Source organism: Auxenochlorella protothecoides, assembly GCF_000733215.1.
Source record: "Auxenochlorella protothecoides strain 0710 unplaced genomic scaffold scaffold38, whole genome shotgun sequence".
NCBI lineage: Eukaryota > Viridiplantae > Chlorophyta > Trebouxiophyceae > Chlorellales > Chlorellaceae > Auxenochlorella > Auxenochlorella protothecoides.
The window spans coordinates 114,393-130,464 of NW_011934253.1; the positions used below are offsets into that span (position 1 = coordinate 114,393).

At 66.2% G+C, this 16,072-nt stretch overlaps 6 protein-coding genes across 6 annotated transcripts in view; 5 read left to right on the forward strand and 1 right to left on the reverse strand.

Annotated features, from left to right (window-relative positions):
* Positions 1-223: 223 nt before the first annotated feature.
* F751_3624 (Pentatricopeptide repeat-containing protein) lies at positions 224-4,105 on the forward strand (the record flags this gene model as incomplete). The annotated part of the gene is made up of 8 exons (XM_011400580.1): positions 224-347; positions 473-595; positions 772-843; positions 1,818-1,933; positions 2,129-2,333; positions 2,583-3,343; positions 3,740-3,832; positions 4,019-4,105. 8 exons carry the CDS (start codon positions 224-226, stop codon positions 4,103-4,105), a joined length of 1,581 nt encoding a protein of 526 aa, XP_011398882.1.
* Positions 4,106-4,384: 279 nt separating this feature from the next.
* F751_3625 (hypothetical protein) lies at positions 4,385-5,548 on the reverse strand (the record flags this gene model as incomplete). Its single annotated transcript, XM_011400581.1, has 2 exons — positions 4,385-4,552; positions 5,432-5,548. 2 exons carry the CDS (start codon positions 5,546-5,548, stop codon positions 4,385-4,387), a joined length of 285 nt encoding a protein of 94 aa, XP_011398883.1.
* A 340-nt stretch (positions 5,549-5,888) lies between these two features.
* F751_3626 (Autophagy-related protein 18) lies at positions 5,889-8,101 on the forward strand (the record flags this gene model as incomplete). Its single annotated transcript, XM_011400582.1, has 7 exons — positions 5,889-6,046; positions 6,273-6,440; positions 6,611-6,701; positions 6,808-6,964; positions 7,219-7,453; positions 7,669-7,821; positions 7,960-8,101. 7 exons carry the CDS (start codon positions 5,889-5,891, stop codon positions 8,099-8,101), a joined length of 1,104 nt encoding a protein of 367 aa, XP_011398884.1.
* A 320-nt stretch (positions 8,102-8,421) lies between these two features.
* On the forward strand, positions 8,422-9,780 carry F751_3627 (Uncharacterized protein; the record flags this gene model as incomplete). Its single annotated transcript, XM_011400583.1, has 4 exons — positions 8,422-8,551; positions 8,723-9,075; positions 9,388-9,523; positions 9,686-9,780. The coding sequence occupies 4 exons, from the start codon at positions 8,422-8,424 to the stop codon at positions 9,778-9,780; spliced, it is 714 nt and encodes a 237-aa protein (XP_011398885.1).
* Positions 9,781-10,974: 1,194 nt separating this feature from the next.
* Positions 10,975-13,162, forward strand: F751_3628 (hypothetical protein; the record flags this gene model as incomplete). The annotated part of the gene is made up of 5 exons (XM_011400584.1): positions 10,975-11,019; positions 11,225-11,695; positions 11,877-12,052; positions 12,212-12,659; positions 12,824-13,162. The coding sequence occupies 5 exons, from the start codon at positions 10,975-10,977 to the stop codon at positions 13,160-13,162; spliced, it is 1,479 nt and encodes a 492-aa protein (XP_011398886.1).
* A 518-nt stretch (positions 13,163-13,680) lies between these two features.
* Positions 13,681-16,072, forward strand: part of F751_3629 (putative protein kinase) — a gene marked incomplete at both ends in the record, with an annotated part of 4,346 nt that continues 1,954 nt past the window's right edge. Inside the window, 6 exons of the mRNA XM_011400585.1 lie at positions 13,681-13,857; positions 14,085-14,432; positions 14,546-14,725; positions 14,930-15,033; positions 15,354-15,379; positions 15,714-16,049. Of these exons, the coding sequence (XP_011398887.1) occupies positions 13,681-13,857; positions 14,085-14,432; positions 14,546-14,725; positions 14,930-15,033; positions 15,354-15,379; positions 15,714-16,049 (1,171 nt within the window). The remainder of the gene's footprint in view (positions 13,858-14,084; positions 14,433-14,545; positions 14,726-14,929; positions 15,034-15,353; positions 15,380-15,713; positions 16,050-16,072) is intronic.

Consider the following 16,072-nt stretch of genomic DNA (forward strand, 5'->3'; position numbering starts at 1 on the left):
GGGCGAGGAGGGTGCGGGCAACGAGGCTGTGGACTCAGACGGCCCGTGCGACGCGCCGGCGGACGGGGCCCGGAGGGACAGCAGCCGCGCAGGACCGAAGTGCGCGGCGCGGCCGCCCGGCGCGCCACCCGGCGCGCCGCCCGGCGCGCGGCACGCCGAGGGCCCCTCCCGCCTCCTGGCCTGCTTCATTCACCGCGTCGCGCCGCTGGCGGGCACCTTCTCCATGCTGGCGGCGCACCCCGCGGACGCACCGCCCCCGCCCAAGGAGGAGCTGCTGCGGCGATGGGCCCAGCGCGACATCTACTTCCTCAAGACGCACGTCGGCATGGCCGCCCAGGCGAGGAGGGGTAGGGACGAGGCAAATCGAGGCTTGGATGTTTGTGAAGAAGGCTCCTGTGCACAGCGTGCATGGGGACTGCCTGGAGCTCCGACCCCGGGCGCATGCGCATGGCGCGTCGCCCATGCAGCCCAGTCTCGCTCCCCATTCAGGCTTTCCTCATGGGCCTGCTGGACGCGGCAGCCCTGCACCGGATCGCGAAGACGGCCCAGACCGACTTCGTGCGTATCTGGGGGCGATACGGAGGGCGCACGGCAGGTGAGACTGACTTGGGTGGGCGCGAGGTTTTGACATGCTGAGAAACGCTTGGAATGCCTTCCATTGCACGGACTCTGTGCACATAGCAGTTGGTGCCACCACCGGCCCTGGTGGCCATGCCTGAGCGCGTCTGCCGAGCTCCACCGCACCAATCGTCCACCCACCCCCAATGCCAGGTCGCAACCTGCCCCGGGCGATGAAGCGGCTGAATGCCGACATCGCACGCGTCAACCGCCTGCTGCCCGAGAGTCTGCAGCTGGAGGGGCTGGCATGGCCTCAAGCGGCCGCCTTCCACGAACCCCAGCCCTCGACGTTCTCCAGGACCTTCTCGCCCGCCATCTCGGAGGTCAGCTCGCGCCTGGCGGTGGCACCATAACACCCTTGGTTTTACGCCAGGGAAGGCTGAAGGGCATGCAGGGGAACACTGGCATGCGCCCCTCCATCCCTTTCAATCTTTCATTTTGACTAGAGTATTGGGGAACAGTTTTTTTATGGAGTTTTACTATCCCACCTTGTGGACTATTGAAGAATTTGGTGAGTGTACCAGCCCGTAGTTGGACATTGCGAGCAGCTGAGTGGCTGCCAGCCGTGGGCGCCAGGGATCCGCTGCACGCCGATTGACCAGGCGAGCGGAGGCACGCAAATGGCCTACATACCACCACGCCTGCCACTTTCAGAGAAGCACAATGTCGACATCACTCATATAAAGGTCACATGGCTAGCTTAGGTGTGCACTGCAGCTGTGCATGGGAGGCACAACTCACTTGCTCCACTGGCCCACGACACAATTACCTACGCTATCTCAGAAGGGGCCTCGGCGGTGAACGCTCGCCCCAGCTTAGGCAGAGGATACCAACATATGCTATATATATAGATGCTCTGCCATCGCTTGGCCGCAGAGACCATGGGAGGAGTGTGGCCTTCTCTGCGTCTCTGGCCCGTGGACACCAGGGCGTCGACAGCCACATAGGCGCCGAGCGGCCCTCTCCTTCCCCGCGCGAGCACACGGGCTCATCCCAGCGTTCTGCCTCGTCTGCTGGCAAAGAACCTGCTTCCTCCAAGAATAGTTATACCCGCAAGCTTCGAGGTGGGTATGGCAAAAGCCTGTGTCTGCTCTGCACGACAATGGTGACGTCCTGGCATTTCACATGCCACCTGGGACCCACAGTGGGTGTCCATTGCGTCAGACACCAGACCCTTCCATTCATGCACTCGAAAGCAGAGCTGTGCAGCAGTGGGCAGCTGGATGCGGCGTGCCGGCTGGCCGAGGAAGCCTGCGCAGGGGCCAACCCCCCCAGCTACACGAATCTACAGCATGTGCTGAATGCCACCCTGCAGGTAGCTATGTATGAGCGTGCGCTGCAATGCTTGTTTTCCAGTGGGAGATGGACGGTTCGTAGTTTGATGATGAGATCAGTAGTCGGCCAGCTATGCGCGGTTGCATCACCGTGTGCTTGCTGCAATCACCCCCTTGCCCCCCCCAAGCTCCCCTGATTACCCCATTCCCATCCGGTATTCCCTGCTTTCAACCAGGCACACTCGCCCTTCCTGGCGGTGCGCATCCTGCGTGCGATGTCACGGGCGGGGTACGCCCCCAACAAGGTCACGTACTGCGCCCTCATCGCGGCCCTGGGCAGGGAGGGGCCGCGCGGCGGCGAGGGCTCGGTCCAGGCATTCGAGCTGTGGAAGGAGCTGGAGGCCCGGAACGTCGAGCTGGACGCGGCCGCCATCCGCACAGGTGGGGGGGGAGCAGAGGTTGGGTGGTGGATGCCTGTTTGGCTGGTCAGGAATTCGATGGGAAGGGCCTCTTTGATTGGGAACCAAGGAGGGCAAATGGGGCTCAAGGCCAGGCTGCGACCTGCAAGGTCCCCGTTTCTCACGAAATGTCTGGCCTGCTGAGCTTCAGAGCACGCACACATGGACGTGTTTGGGCACAAACTCTCCACTCACACATGTACACGCTCCCTCGTCCTCCGATGCACACCAGGCATGAAGGCCTGCGTGGGCGTGGGCGACCTCCCCGCCGCCGAGGCCCTGCTCTCCGGCCTCCTCTCCGGCGCACACCCCGCCCCGCCCGACGCCCGCGCCTTCAACATCGTGCTGTCTGGCCACGCGCGCGCGGGCGACGTGGAGGGCATGGAGCGCACGCTGCGCGCGCTGTGCGCCGCCGACGTCCCCGCCAGCGACGTGACCTACAACACGCTGGTGGACGGGTACGCGCGCGCCGGGCGCCCCGCCGCCGCGCGCGACGTGCTCGCCTCGGCGGCGGCGGCCGGGCGGCGGCTGGGCGCGCGCCCGCACGCCAGCCTGGTCCACGCGGCGGCTGCGGCGGGCGACGCGCCCGCGCTGGGCGCGGCGCTGGAGGCCATGGCCGTGGGCGGCCTGCCCCGCGACGCCATGACCTGGGGCGCGCTGGTGGGCGGCGCGGCGGCGCGCGGCGACCTGGCGACGGCCCGCGCCGACCTGCGCGAGATGCTGGCGGCGGGGCACGCCCCCAGCCACGCGCTCTTCAACGGCCTGCTGGGCGCGTGCGGGGTGGCGCGCAGCCCCGGCGCCGCGCGCGAGGTGCTGGCCGACATGCGGCGCGCAGGGCTGGAGCCGCGGCGCGACGCCTACCTGGCACTGGCCTCGGGCCTGGCGCGGGTGGGAATGTGGCACGCCGTGCTGGACACCTGGTCCGAGCAGCACCGACGCGGCGTGGCGCCCGACGTGCGCATGCACACGCTGCTCACGCAGGCCTACGGCCGCGTGGGCCGCCTGCAGGACGCCGCGCGCCACTACGAGGCCGCGCTGGCCCCGGGGTCGGCGGGCGGCGGCGGCGGCGCGGCGGCAGGCGCCGCTGGCAGGGGAGCGGCGGCGGCGGCGCCGCCCTGCGCTCCACTGCCGCGCGGGCCGCGCGGCATCCCCGTCGTGGACCTGGCGCCGCACAACGCCATGGTGGACGCGTGCGCGCAGTGCGGGGACCTGGCGCGGGGCAGAGAGGTGCTGCGCGCGGCCGTCGCCGCCGCCCGCGCCGCGGGCCGGCCGCCGCCCGTGGAGGGCTACGGCGCGCTGGTGGCGGGGCACGCACGCGCGCGCGACGTGCGCGGCGCGGTGGCGCTCGTCCGCGCTTTCCACGCCGGCGGCGGCCGCCCCGACGCGCAGATGCTGGACACGCTGGCTACGCTGTGCGTGCGCACGGGCGAGTTCCGCATGGGCATGCAGGCCCTGCGCGCTCTGGAGCGCATGGGCGTGGAGGTGGACAAGTCCAAGTACCGCCAGCTGCTGGAGGGCGGCGGGCGCGGCGCGGGCGAGGCGGGGCAGGCCGCGAGCCGGCCCCTGCTGGCCAACGAGCACCTGGAGCGCCTCAAGTTCTGGCTAGGCCTGCCCAACAACTACTATGAGGGCGGCTGGGGCGGGGCGCGGGGGGGCGGCCAGGAGTAGGCGACGCTGGTGCCTGCCTGCATCTGTGCTCCACCCTACATGCTGCGGTTTCAAGCGCTGTGCACGCTGGCTCGAAGGTTTTCGTGAAGAATGCTCATGACATTGTGTAGAATAATGCAGCAGATACATCGGCGGGCAGGAGGGGGGGGTGACTGTGAGCATGTCATCAAGCGAGTCCATGTGGAGTGCAGTGTCAGCCAAGGCATCATATTGGAGCGCTCCACTCCGCAGCACTTCCCAGCACAGGACAAAAATTCTTCTCGTGCCCCGTCGCCAAAGCGGCAGTGGAGGCAGGAATGCAGGTGGGACGGTGCCCCTCACGGCTCCAGGGCATCACCACCCGCCCCTCATGGCAGTGCCTCGGCTTCACCGCACCCCCCCCAGCTCCAGCTGATTGAGCACGGACACCACATCATCCATGGAGAAGCCGTAGCTGTTCAGCTGGCGAAGGAGCTGCTTGCCGTTGCACATGCCGATGCCCAGCTCGTCGCACAGCGCTGCGCGGCGCCGCACCGTCGCCGCGCTGTTTGATCCCTGCGGGCCCCAGCAGGGAGTGCACTGAATGGCTCAGAGGGGACGGAAAGGGAGGGTGCCTGCGGACCAGAGCCCGGCAGTGGGGGGATTTCGATTCGAATTGATCCATCGACCCACCTCCGCCCGGGCCCCCGCAGCAGGGCCAATGCCGCTGGCGACCAGGCCCAGCGCCTCCAGCCGCTCCCTCGTGAACGCAGTGCGCTCGGGCGAGCTGGGCCTGGCCGCCGCCAGGGCCAGGCGCAGCGCCTCTGGGCTGGCATGCTCCACCCCGACGTTGCCGACCTCGTGGCACCTGGATCGAAGAGGAGCGTGCGGGGCAAAGCATTCTGTCATGTTGTCATCGTGTGGCACGGGGAGGCGCCCACGGGGAGGGCGGCGAGGGCGCACGACCCTCGCGCCGCAAGGCCAGCGCACATCCTCGCGGCAGCTGACCACCCACAGAGCCCCTGGCTCACGGCGTGGCAGAGAGAGAGGTGCAGTGGCGGACGGGGAGGAACGCGTGCCATGGCTCCTCCAGCAGCTCCTCCAGCGCATTCCGCGCCTGGCGCCCGGCAACGTCTGGGTCGGTGAGGATGGTAGCCGCGTTCCCCGCCGCGCGCAGGGCTGCGAGCGTGGGGCTGGGAATGGCGGAGAGCGCCACCGTCGCCGAGCCCAGCACGATCACCTGGCACAGCGATGTGGTGTGGGTCCGGGCATTGGCATGGCCGCCGGGGCGCCGATGTTGTCCTTGTACAATCGGTTCGGCCCGCGCATGCACACCTCCACACCCGCACCTTTGCCTGGACGGCTCGGAGCAGGGCTCGCCTGTCATTGGCGCCCTCCACCACGACCACGCGTTCGTACTCTGGGATGCCGCCCTCCGACACGGGACTGGTGCACCTGGTCACCAACCGACACCTCCGTGCAACGCATGTGGGAGTTGCACGAGCAGGAAAGAAAAGAGGCTTTTGGAATGGTGCTCTTGAAGCCTGAGTCGTCGTGGATGCCCTGCACCATGGTGCAGAGAGGTGCATTCGTGCACACCTGAGTGCGCAAGCAGCACCGCCCTGCGAGCTCGACTCAGGTGGTGATGGCCGGTGGCATGACAAGAGGACGTCAATGGGTCAGCTTTGACCAAATTTCTACTGCATGCAGTGCTAGATCGACATGGTCGGATTGGAAGTGTAAATTCGATCATGCGCGCTGGAATTGCTGTGGGGCGCGCGCCCTTGACACTAGAGCAAAGTGATGTTCCGAGATCGACCCCTGCACCCATCGGCCAAGCCTGGGCTCGCATGGAGCATTTGGGCATGACTTGAGTATAAAACAGCATTTGGAGGGCGCGGGGGCGGTGATCATGTCGTCGCTGCACTGTGCCCAGCGTGGCTCGGGCGTGCTCAATGTGGCCTTTAACCAGGACAACACCTGTGTCGCGGTGGCGGACATGAGCGGCCTGCGCGTGTTCAGTCTGGAGCAGCATAAACGTGCCTTCAGACTCGACATCGGGGCCATCGGGTGCGGGCGAGGGCCGGTATAGTGGTGCCGTCTTGGACGAGGTTTCCCATTGGTTGGAACCACAGTCGCCGAGGGGTATGCATCTTCCTGCGGTTTTGAGGGCCCGGATCTCCAGGCCGGGTTCACATGCAGGGCATGGAAAGCACATGGACAATTGATCTGCGATTTGTCTGAGAGCATCGTGCGTGATTGGTGCGACTGCCACATGTCCCCCATCCCCATGCAGACTGGCGCAGATGCTGTTCTGCACCAGCCTGCTGGCCTATGTGGGTGCGGGGGAGCAGCCCACCCTGAGCCCACGCAAGCTGACCCTGTACAACACACACTCCAACGCCGCCATCCAGAGCCTCTCCTTCCCCTCCTCCGTCCTGGGGGTCCACCTGAACCGCAAGCGGTGCGCTGTGTGTTGTCCTGGCTTTTGGATCATTTCTTGATGTTCCCCCGGCCCTGCATCCAGCTCACCAAGCTAAACTTCTTTGATCCCTGTGCTTGGGTCTGGTTCTGAGGGCCCACCGTCCTAGCGAGCCGCCCAGTAAAGCACATCTGCACCTCCTGCCTCACCAGGCTGGCGGTGGTACTGGAGCGCCGGGTCCTGCTCTATGTGCTGGAGACGCTGGAGCTCCTGCGGACAATCGACACGGCACCCAACCCGGAGGTAGTTGCGGCGAGCTGAGGGGCAGGCGCTTCACTGACGTGGGCACATTGCGTCGGGCATGTCCCGGCACCATCAATCTCACCCGCGCCCGCCGCACCTGTGCCAGGGGGTGGCCGCGCTGACGACGTGCCATGAGCCCACTTGCCAGCTGGCGGTCCCTGCCGGCGGCGAGCCTGGGGCGGTGCGCGTTTACGACGCAGCCTCCGGCAGCGGCAGCGTCCTCGGCGAGCTCCGGGCACACCGCTCGCCGCTGGTGGGTGGCGGTGGGGGATGGGAATGGAGAGCCTTAGTGGGGACCGGGAAGGGGCCGGACAGAGGCATGGCGTCAGGGGGACTGGGGCGCCCCGTAGAGGAGCTGGCGCAGCATGGGGACGGCATCGTGCTGTGCGATTCCGGCACCCGACCGCAGCCCCCTTACCCCTCATGCGATGGGGCCCTGGGCCCATTCCCAGCTTGTAGTGTGACAGCCCTCCGCGCCCACCCCCCCAGAATCCCCCCATCCCGACTCCCCAGGCAGTGCTGGCCTGGAGCGACACGGGCTCGCTGCTCGCCTCAGCCTCACAAAAGGGGACGGTGGTGCGTGTGCATGCCCCCGCCTCGCCAGATACCGTGCACTCCTTCCGAAGGGGGTCCACGCCCGCACGCATCAGCGGCCTGGCCTTCGCCCCCTCCCCAGTCCAGCCGGCGCTCCTGTGTGTGGCCTCGGACCATGGGACTGTGCACCTGTTCCGCATCACCCCCCAGTTGGAGCGGTGAGTGGCAGACGCTCCTGGGAGGGGGAGCCAGGCCGAGAGCAGTGAGGGGTGTATCCATGCAGCGGGTGCGCGCTTGTGTTAGCCAAGGGGCGCGCAAGGAATACACCCAGAGGGCATGCTTGCAGGTGACAAATCCCCATCTTCCCGGGGGAGGCTGGGCCATGACATGAAATACCATCAGTAACCATCCCTCGTTCCGCACAATCACACAGGAAATCCAGCACTGCAGCAGCAGCGGCGGTCATCTCCTCCGTCCTTCCGGCCACCATCGCGCGAGCGGTGGAGCCCACGCGATGCCTGACGACCATCCGGTTGCCTGGCCGGCCGGCAGCGTCCGTCTGCAGTCTCACCACTGTGGATGGGGGGTGCGTTGGTGCAGGAGTGGGGGTCACCTGGCTCGGTGGGCATCCATGCAAGGCGCATGGCAGGCCCCTTTACCCCCCCAACCCCTTTGCACCATGCCATTCAGACCACTCAGCACAGCATCCTAGTCTGCTGCACAGGGACGAGGGCTCTGGGCCTGCTGACAATGACTGGCTAACACTAGTGGTGGCCACCTCCAGCGGCATCCTGTACAGCTACAAGCTGGAGGGGGTTGCAGAGGGCAATGTCAAGTCTTTCCTGGAGGGAGAATGGTTCTTGTAGCAGAGGCTTTGCTGGTGAAGGCATGGGCGCCTTGTCTTCGACGTTGCACATTTTGTACAGAGAGTCAGCATTTGGTATACGCCCAGGAAAGCATGGCATTGCGCTTCGCGACAAAACTCTCCCCGTGCCCCCTCCCAAACAGCACGGTGGGCCCGGTACAGGGCATCCTCGATTTGCAGTGTGCAGGATTTGGCTTGGGGTGTTGCACTGCGAGAGGAGGACATCCCGCATTCCCCCCTTTGGCTCGGCCCTCCTCGCAGGCCAGGCTCGCACACGCCCACCCGACAGTTGTACGGGCCGCGAGTAGACCAGTGGCCGCCATGGTCGCGAAAGCGGGCTCATCCTTGGGGTATGTGGTTTACCGCCTGGGTTTTGCGCTCAGGGAGACGGGCCAGGCGCTAGACAGGGTTGGCAGCAGGCTGCAGGGGAGCTACGCCTTCCGCGAAGAGCGTGAGTAATCGATGGATGTCTGCGTGTGGCGAGGCTACGTGCATGCTACTAATCCAGATCGCCCTGCATCGGATGTGCCATCAGGTCTGGGGAAAGCATGTGTGCTTGGATGCGTCGTCCTCACTCCCGCACCCTGTCACACCCCCCCTGCCAAACACCCGTTGCGTGCAGTCAACCGGGCGAGGCCCCTCCAGAACCTCTTCAACCTCAAACCCTCCCTGGGCACCGACGCCTTTGTCGCGCCCAATGCCTCTGTCATCGGCGACGTGACCCTGGGCCCCCGATCCTCCGTCTTCTATGGGTCGGTGCTGCGGGCAGACTCCGGCAGCATCAAGGTGGGGGCAGGGACCAACATCCAGGACGGCTCCCTCATCCGCACCGCCCCCCAGTCCATCGACGAGCACGCGGCGGACACGACCATCGGCGCCAACGTGACCATCGGGCACCAGGTGTCCATGCATGGCGTCACCCTGGAGGACGAGGTGCTGGTGGGGATGGGGGCCGTCCTCTCACATGGCACAGTGGTGAGTGTGGGGTGCCACCCCTCGCACCAGGCATGGCTGCAGCCTGCCGCCGGGGCTTTCTGTGCCTGGCCAGGGGCTGGGGAGGGTGTCTGCTCCGCAGCAATGCACACATAGACCATATGGGTGTCACATCACTTGCCTCACCAGCGGTCAAACTGTGTCTGAGGTCGCTGGCAGACCTTGGTGTTGCCCTGAGGGGAATCCGTGGCACCCTGTGCATGTGTTGCCAGCTGGGGTCTGTCCCACCCACCCTACAAGGGACTGAGTGCATCTGCACACCCTCTGCCCCACCTCATTCCTCCACGGCCTCAGGTACGCAAGGGGGCCATGGTGGCAGCTGGAGCGGTTGTGCCCCCGGGCACAGAGATCCCTGCTGGTCAAATTTGGGGAGGCAACCCCGCCCGCTTCTTGAGGGACCTCAAGGACAACGAGAGCTCATTCCTGGCAGGTGTGGCATGCAGGAGATGTGATCGCCTGGGGGTGGCAGGCTGCCCGCAGCCTCCAGGACACAAATTGACTGTATCCGTGTCCGAAAACAGCTATAATGTGCTGGCAAGCTGTTGAGGTAGGTCCCAATGCAAAGACTTTTCCCACACCCGACCTTGAGCAGAATCTGCGGAGCACTACGTGAACGTCGCCAAGAACCACATCAAGGAGAACAGCGGCTCTCTTGAGAATGTGGCACGAGCTCGTGGACTGGCCTGAAAATGAAGCAAATTGTTGTAGAATGCCCAGAACGGACGTGGGGGGGGATGGCCCAGATGGAAACGAGCGCGCCCTGAAGTGGGGGCTTCGCAAGTCGGGACAAGTCGCACCTCATCTCTACAGCAAGAACATCCATACTTCGCATCGATTTCGTTCACCGTGCAATAATCTTGATTTTTATGACTCTTGCTGGGATGATGCCAGCGTAAATCCAGGGTCATGCTCCAAGGGCTGCAGTCTCTGCGGGAGGCAGTTGCGGACGGAGTGCAGGTCCTTCGCCAGCAAGTGGCAGTCGAGGCAGTGGATGCTGCTCAAGTGGTGCGCACGTCGGTATAGATCTTGTTGGATCACCTTTTTCCCTGCCAGAGATATTATTCATTGGGCTTGCTCCCCCGCAGGGCAAGAATCTGGCCAAGGTAAAGAGTTCAAGGGACCCACCGCCAGTGCGCTCAGCCAGAGCAAAGACTAAGGTAGAGCTGAGGTGGATGGGCGAAGCATAGGTGCAGATGTTGCAGGAGGTCTGTCTTGGAGGTTGTGCGCTCAGCACCAACTTGTTGCTCTTGACCTCAGGCTGCACCCTCACTGGAGGCCTGGGATGTCGGAGGCTTTTCACTCGAGCGAGCCGACTCACAGGAATCCTCAAGGTGTGCTGTAATTTTTCCATTGTGATGGATCTGCAAGAACAGAGTTTCTGCGTTCGGCATTGTGGACATTGGCATGGGTATCGTCGAGCGCCCCAGAGCATCCCTGCTCGAGAGCTCCTGACCCAAGGCACCCCTCCCATGAGCCCGCAGCTTGTCAAGTGCTGATGAAGAGACTGGGTCAAAGCCGCTCAGTAATCAGCATGCCCTGCAGAGCGCCAGAGACATTCTCTCGGCCTTGAAGTCTTCCATACCCTCCACGGGGATCCCGTCCTTGCCGGTTGGGACATCTGGCACCCAACCAGCATCCCCTGGGTCCAAGCCTCTCAATCATGTCTCTGGATTAGAAGGAGCCTCTACCCCTGTTGCTGGCGAGGATGCTGCCAAGACGAGCGGGGCCCTCTCCAATGCCGAAAGCTTAGAGACAGATAGGCCGCATGTTGGGCATGATGTGCCAAAGACCTCTGAGCTGCTCAGGACTTCACCTGACTTGAGTACGGAATTGGCTCTGCCTGCCTTTTCTAAAGTCAGTCCTGCTTCAGACCTGGAAACCATGCTGGCTGAGCTGGGAACCAGACTGCAATCCCTGGAGGACCAGGTGAGGGGAGGTTGGACTCTGTGCCTTGAGACGTACATTGGTCAGGTGTTGGCATGCCATGGAGTTACACAGGCCTTCACATTCAGTCAACGTCGTTATCCTCGTCAGTGTGTGGTCCTGCTCTTGGCAAGGCTCACACCCGTCTTTGTCCCTGCTGAGCCAGCCGCTCAGTCCTACCGTCAGATATCTGGTCCCATTCCTGCAGTCCGCAGAGCAGGAGGCTGCAGTGCAGGAGGCCCGTATGGCCAGAGCCCACGCCGAGGCCCGCTGCAGCACCCTGGAGCAGGAGCGGGCCTCGGTGCAGAGGGAGGCTGCGGAGCTGGCCGCCCAGGTGGAGAGGCTGACCAATCAGGCGAGCGCCAACGAGAAGGAGATGGCCGTCCTGCGGCGAGGCATGGCCACGCAAAAGGAGCGGCAGCAGGGGGCGGAGGAGGCGGCCCGCCAGGCCTCACTCGCGGCCACCTCGGTGATGCGTGAGCGGCTGGCGAGCCTGGAGTCGGCCCTCGAAACGGCCCTTGCGGAGGGGCGTGCGGCTGCTGAGGCCGTGCAGGTGGCTGCGGCAGCGACCGAGGCCGCAAAGGCGGAGGCGGGGGCCAGCACGGCGGCACGCTTGCAGGCCGAGGCGGGGCTGCGAGAGGCCCAGCGTGCCCAGCGTGAGGCTGAGTCCCAGGCCAAGGTGTGTCTGTAGGTTGCTGGGCGCCGGGGCTCCAACACATGCCTGTGCCATGCCCGCCCGACCACCCCCTCGATGCAAAACCTACAACCTATCAGAGCCTGTGTGCTCTCGCTGTGCGCGCCTCGCCCTCCTCTCAGCACTTTCTCATAGATCCTGAGACATCCACCTCCTCCTCGCGTAGGCTGCGCTGCTGGAGGCAGAGGCCGAGCGTGCACACCGGGCTGAGACAGAGGATGCCGCCCGGCAGCTTCACGAGGAGGCGGCACGGAGGAGCAAGGCATTCCACAATGCAGTGGCCGCTGCAGTGCAGGAGCAGCAGCAGGCCTGGGAGATGGAGAAGGCGGCTCTCCGAGACAGGTGGCTGGGCTTGTTTGGCATCACCTGCGGAACACCTGCAGACTTCCCGCTGACCGAGCGCCATGGCACATCACACTCTGTCGGGGAAGGTGTGCTTCTCAACCAATGCCCATCCTCTGCCATGTGCAACAACCCGCTTCACCATTCCCCCCCACACAGGGTGGAGACCCTGGAGGCGACCGAGCAGGCAGCCCGGGCGGAGGCAGAGGGGGCACGGTCAGATGCCGAGGAGCTGCGTCGGGAGCTGGCAGATGCCAATGCCGCAGCGGACGCGCGCAGCCGGGGATGGGACGCGCAGGCGGCGCAGCATGCGGCGCAAGATGCCGTGCACGCTGCCCACGTGCGTCAGCTGAAGGAGGAGCTGGCCGCGGCTAGGAGGGCTGCAGAGGAGGCCGCCCGGGCTGCGGAGTTGGCCTGCCGGGCGGCCGAGGCCAGGGCCGAGGGGGCCGCCGCAGAGCTGGCCAAGGCTGCGGAGGATGCGCGGCGGTCCGCCGCACTGGCATCAGAGGCCGCCGACCGGAGGGCAGAGGTCGCGGAGGGCCGATTCGCCATGGCTCAGGTTGCGGCCGATGCAGCGACCGCTCGTGCTGAGGCGGCCGAGAGACAGGTGAGCCGCGGACCAGGGCTCTTTTGGCCGTCCAGAGTCGGAGTCAGGCAGCACTTCCTTGGGGGTAGGGTCAATGCCTCTGGCATGAGCTCTCAGTAGCTCCTCAAAGATGCACCACCCCTCTCCTTCCCATCCCCATACCATCTCTGGCCCCCCCCCCGCAGTGCTCGGAGCTGCAGGAGCGGTTGGAGTCACAGGCTAAAAGCCCTCCTGTCCAGCCTGCGCCCCCTGAGAGCCACGGCCTGACGGGGCTGGGCCTCGGTCCCGCCGCCCTCGATGCCCTGATGAGCGGCGGCACGAGCGCGGCGACCGAGCCCGGGGCGGCGCTGCGGGGCTCCCGCGTCCGTGGGACGGCTGGCCGGCCCCTGGCGGGGAGGATGAGTCCACGCACCTGGATCGTGGTGCTGTACGTCGCCGCCCTGCACCTGGCCTACCTGGCCGCGCTGCACAACAGCGGGGCTGGCTGCCTGGGGGCGGACGCAGGCCAGCAGCTGCCTGGTTGAGGCACACCCTGTCCTGCTCCTTCCCCGAGGATGTAAATTGACTCTGACTCCTGAGGGAGGCTGTGCCGAGGGGGCCGCGCGCGTGTTAGATCCGTATCGGCAGCTGCTGGGGATGCGGCGATTCGCATCCGTGTTTTCGGACTTTCCAGAGACAGCACTTTCAACGTGTTTTTCCGCAGCTTCCGTTCCGCGACCTGAGCCTCGGAGCCGATATGCCTCGTCGGGATGTGGGGGCAGCAAACAATCACAACATCCTGCTTGGTAAGCAGCCGAGAATCGGGAGGCGTTTTCTGGCGGGCGAAACCCCTACGACAACAGACAGACCACCTTTGAGAGACCTCTCACCTTAGGTTCCCGAACGGCAGCAAACCAGTTCCCATCATATATATTTGGGAAACAATCAGCCCTCTACACGACAGCACAGCCGACCGGCCGCGCGTGAGTGTTGGATGATAGAGAACCAACAGCTGTGTGAGGTGGATGGAGTCCAGTCGACCATGGGCTCCGAGCGTTTCGGCATGCTGAGCTCCCCGAGCCTGACGCTCAGCGACATGAGCACAGACACACCACGGAACCCCGTGGAGGCGGGGGCTTCCCCCTGGTTCCTCCCCCCGGTGTCTCCCGGCAACCACCGCCGAACCAAGAGCAGGGCCGGGCACATTGGCCACCGCCAAAACTCACTCACCGAGTCCAAGGTCAGCCGGTGCATGCAAAGGGGGCCTATCTTGTGCGGGGTTGTGGTGTTTTCTTGGAGACTGGCAGCTGTCCTGTGGTGATCTGCGCAGTGAGGGCGCAGATGCTGTTCTGAAGCCACTGGGTTGCTGAACATCAGCATGAGCGGGACAGGCGCCAGTCCCATCTTTGCAAGCCTGCGCCTGCGGCGCAGACCCTTCTCGCCCCCCTCCCCCACGATACTCCCCAGGTGCTGCTCGTCACCGAGGCGAAGCGCAGCCACAGCGTGATCAACCCGGATCTGTTCCAGTACCACAACCACTTTGAGTTCCTGCGCCTGATTGGCAAGACCGCCACCAGCGAGGTGTTCTGTGTGCGCCACCGCGCTTCCGGCGAGCTGTTTGCCGTCAAGCGCTCCCGGCGCCGCTTCAGGTCCAAGATGCAGCGGGAGCGGTGCCTGAGGGAGGTGCGGGCCGTGGCGGCCCTGCCCGCGCACGCCAACATCGTGAGCCAGTACCGCGCCTGGCAGGAGGGCGGCCACTTCCACATCCAGATGGACCTGTGCCAGGGCGGGACCCTGCTGGAAGCTCTTGGGCAGGTGGGCGAGGGGCCAGGGCATGTATGGAGCAGGCCCGGGAGGGCCTGGTGTGGGCATGCGCGTGACATCACACATCCTCAGCCATGCCGCCCCCTGCCCGTCTCGACACGCAGAGCCATCGCATGGACGACGCCGCGCTCTGGCGCGTCGCCGCCGACGTGGCGGCCGGGCTCGCTTTCCTGCACGAGTCCGGCATCCTGCACCTGGACATCAAGCCAGAGAACATCTACCGGGATCTTGGTGGGGCGTGGCGTATCGGCGACTTTGGGCTGGCCGTGGCCAACGAGAGCCGGGTGGGTGAAAGTGAGGGTGCCGAGGCTGGGGAGAGGTTCCCACCTGGGTGGGGAGGAGCTGGGTCGTGAGCAATCTTGCCGGTGGATGGATGCGTGCCAGCACCTGTCAGGGTGTGCTACCCTGTTGGCAACTGCGCGCTGCCATGTGGCGCTCCTCGCAGCGATTCGACCCGTTCCCTTCCCCTTCTTCACCATTCACCGCAGGACTGGGAGGAGGGCGACGGCGACTGCGTGGCGCCCGAGCTGCTCAATGGCGCTGAGCCCGGTCCCCCCGCCGACATGTTCAGCCTGGGGGCCTCCCTGTACGAGTGCGCGACCGGGAGGAAGCTGCCGCGAAGCAGGGGCGCCACGGCCGGGCCCGACCCCGCCCTGGCCGCCAGGCCCCCGGCCTTCCTGGGCCTGCTGGGGGCGCTGCTGGCCGGCGCGCCGACCTCCCGCCCCTCGGCCGCGCAGGTCCTGTCCTTTGTCCGGCGACAGGCCGGAGAAGCGGCGGACGGGGGGGCGGTGGAAGGGAGTGCCAGCCGTGCCTCCGCCAGCGTGCCAGCGGTCCCCATGGGGGAGATCGCGGGCATGCCCACCAGCCCGCCCTCCCCAGTCTTCGCCATGTGCGACCTGTCCTCCCGCGCAGCGGCCGCCGCGGCGGGGTGCATGGCGGTGCGCTCGCTGTCGCCCCCCCCCTCAGACTTCTCCTTCACCGGGGTGGGGGGGGCAGGGGCAGCAATCCACACACAGCGCACCCCGGGCGCGCCGCGCCGCGGCGCGGCCGCCGAGCGCTGGCAGCCGGCGCTGTCCCCGCTGCTGTCCGAGGGGCGGCTGACGCCCGGGTCGGGCGCCGCGACGCCCAGCCCGCGCGCGGCCGGCGGCCCGGTGCCGCACTGCACGCCCGTGCTGACGCGGGCGAGCCGGCGCCCCGCCCTGGCCCCGCTCCAGCTGCCGCGCGGGGGCGCGGGCGGCGCGGACTCACCCCGCTGCGCTTCTGCGGGGCCAGCCGCGCCGCCGTCTGCCGGTGCCGGCTCGGCGCACCACCCCGACTCCTCCTCCGGCTCCTTTGTGCTGCGCCGGCGCGAGCTGCCCTCCCCCGACTCCTGCGACGCCTGCTCCGACGCCTCCTTCAGCTGTGACACGGGGACCACGCTGGGCGGCGGCGGCTGGGGCGGCCACGGCGCCGCCTCGGAGCTGGACTTTGTCGACATCGCTGCGTCCTCTCCCCAGGCCTCCACCGCACGGCCCCGCGCCTCAGGGGCTGAGGACCGGGACGCGCTCAGCGACCGGGGGTCGCCCTGGCGGGGCGGGCCCGTCGAAGACGGCTCCTCCAGCATGCCTGGTACGAGGGTATGGGTGTGGTTT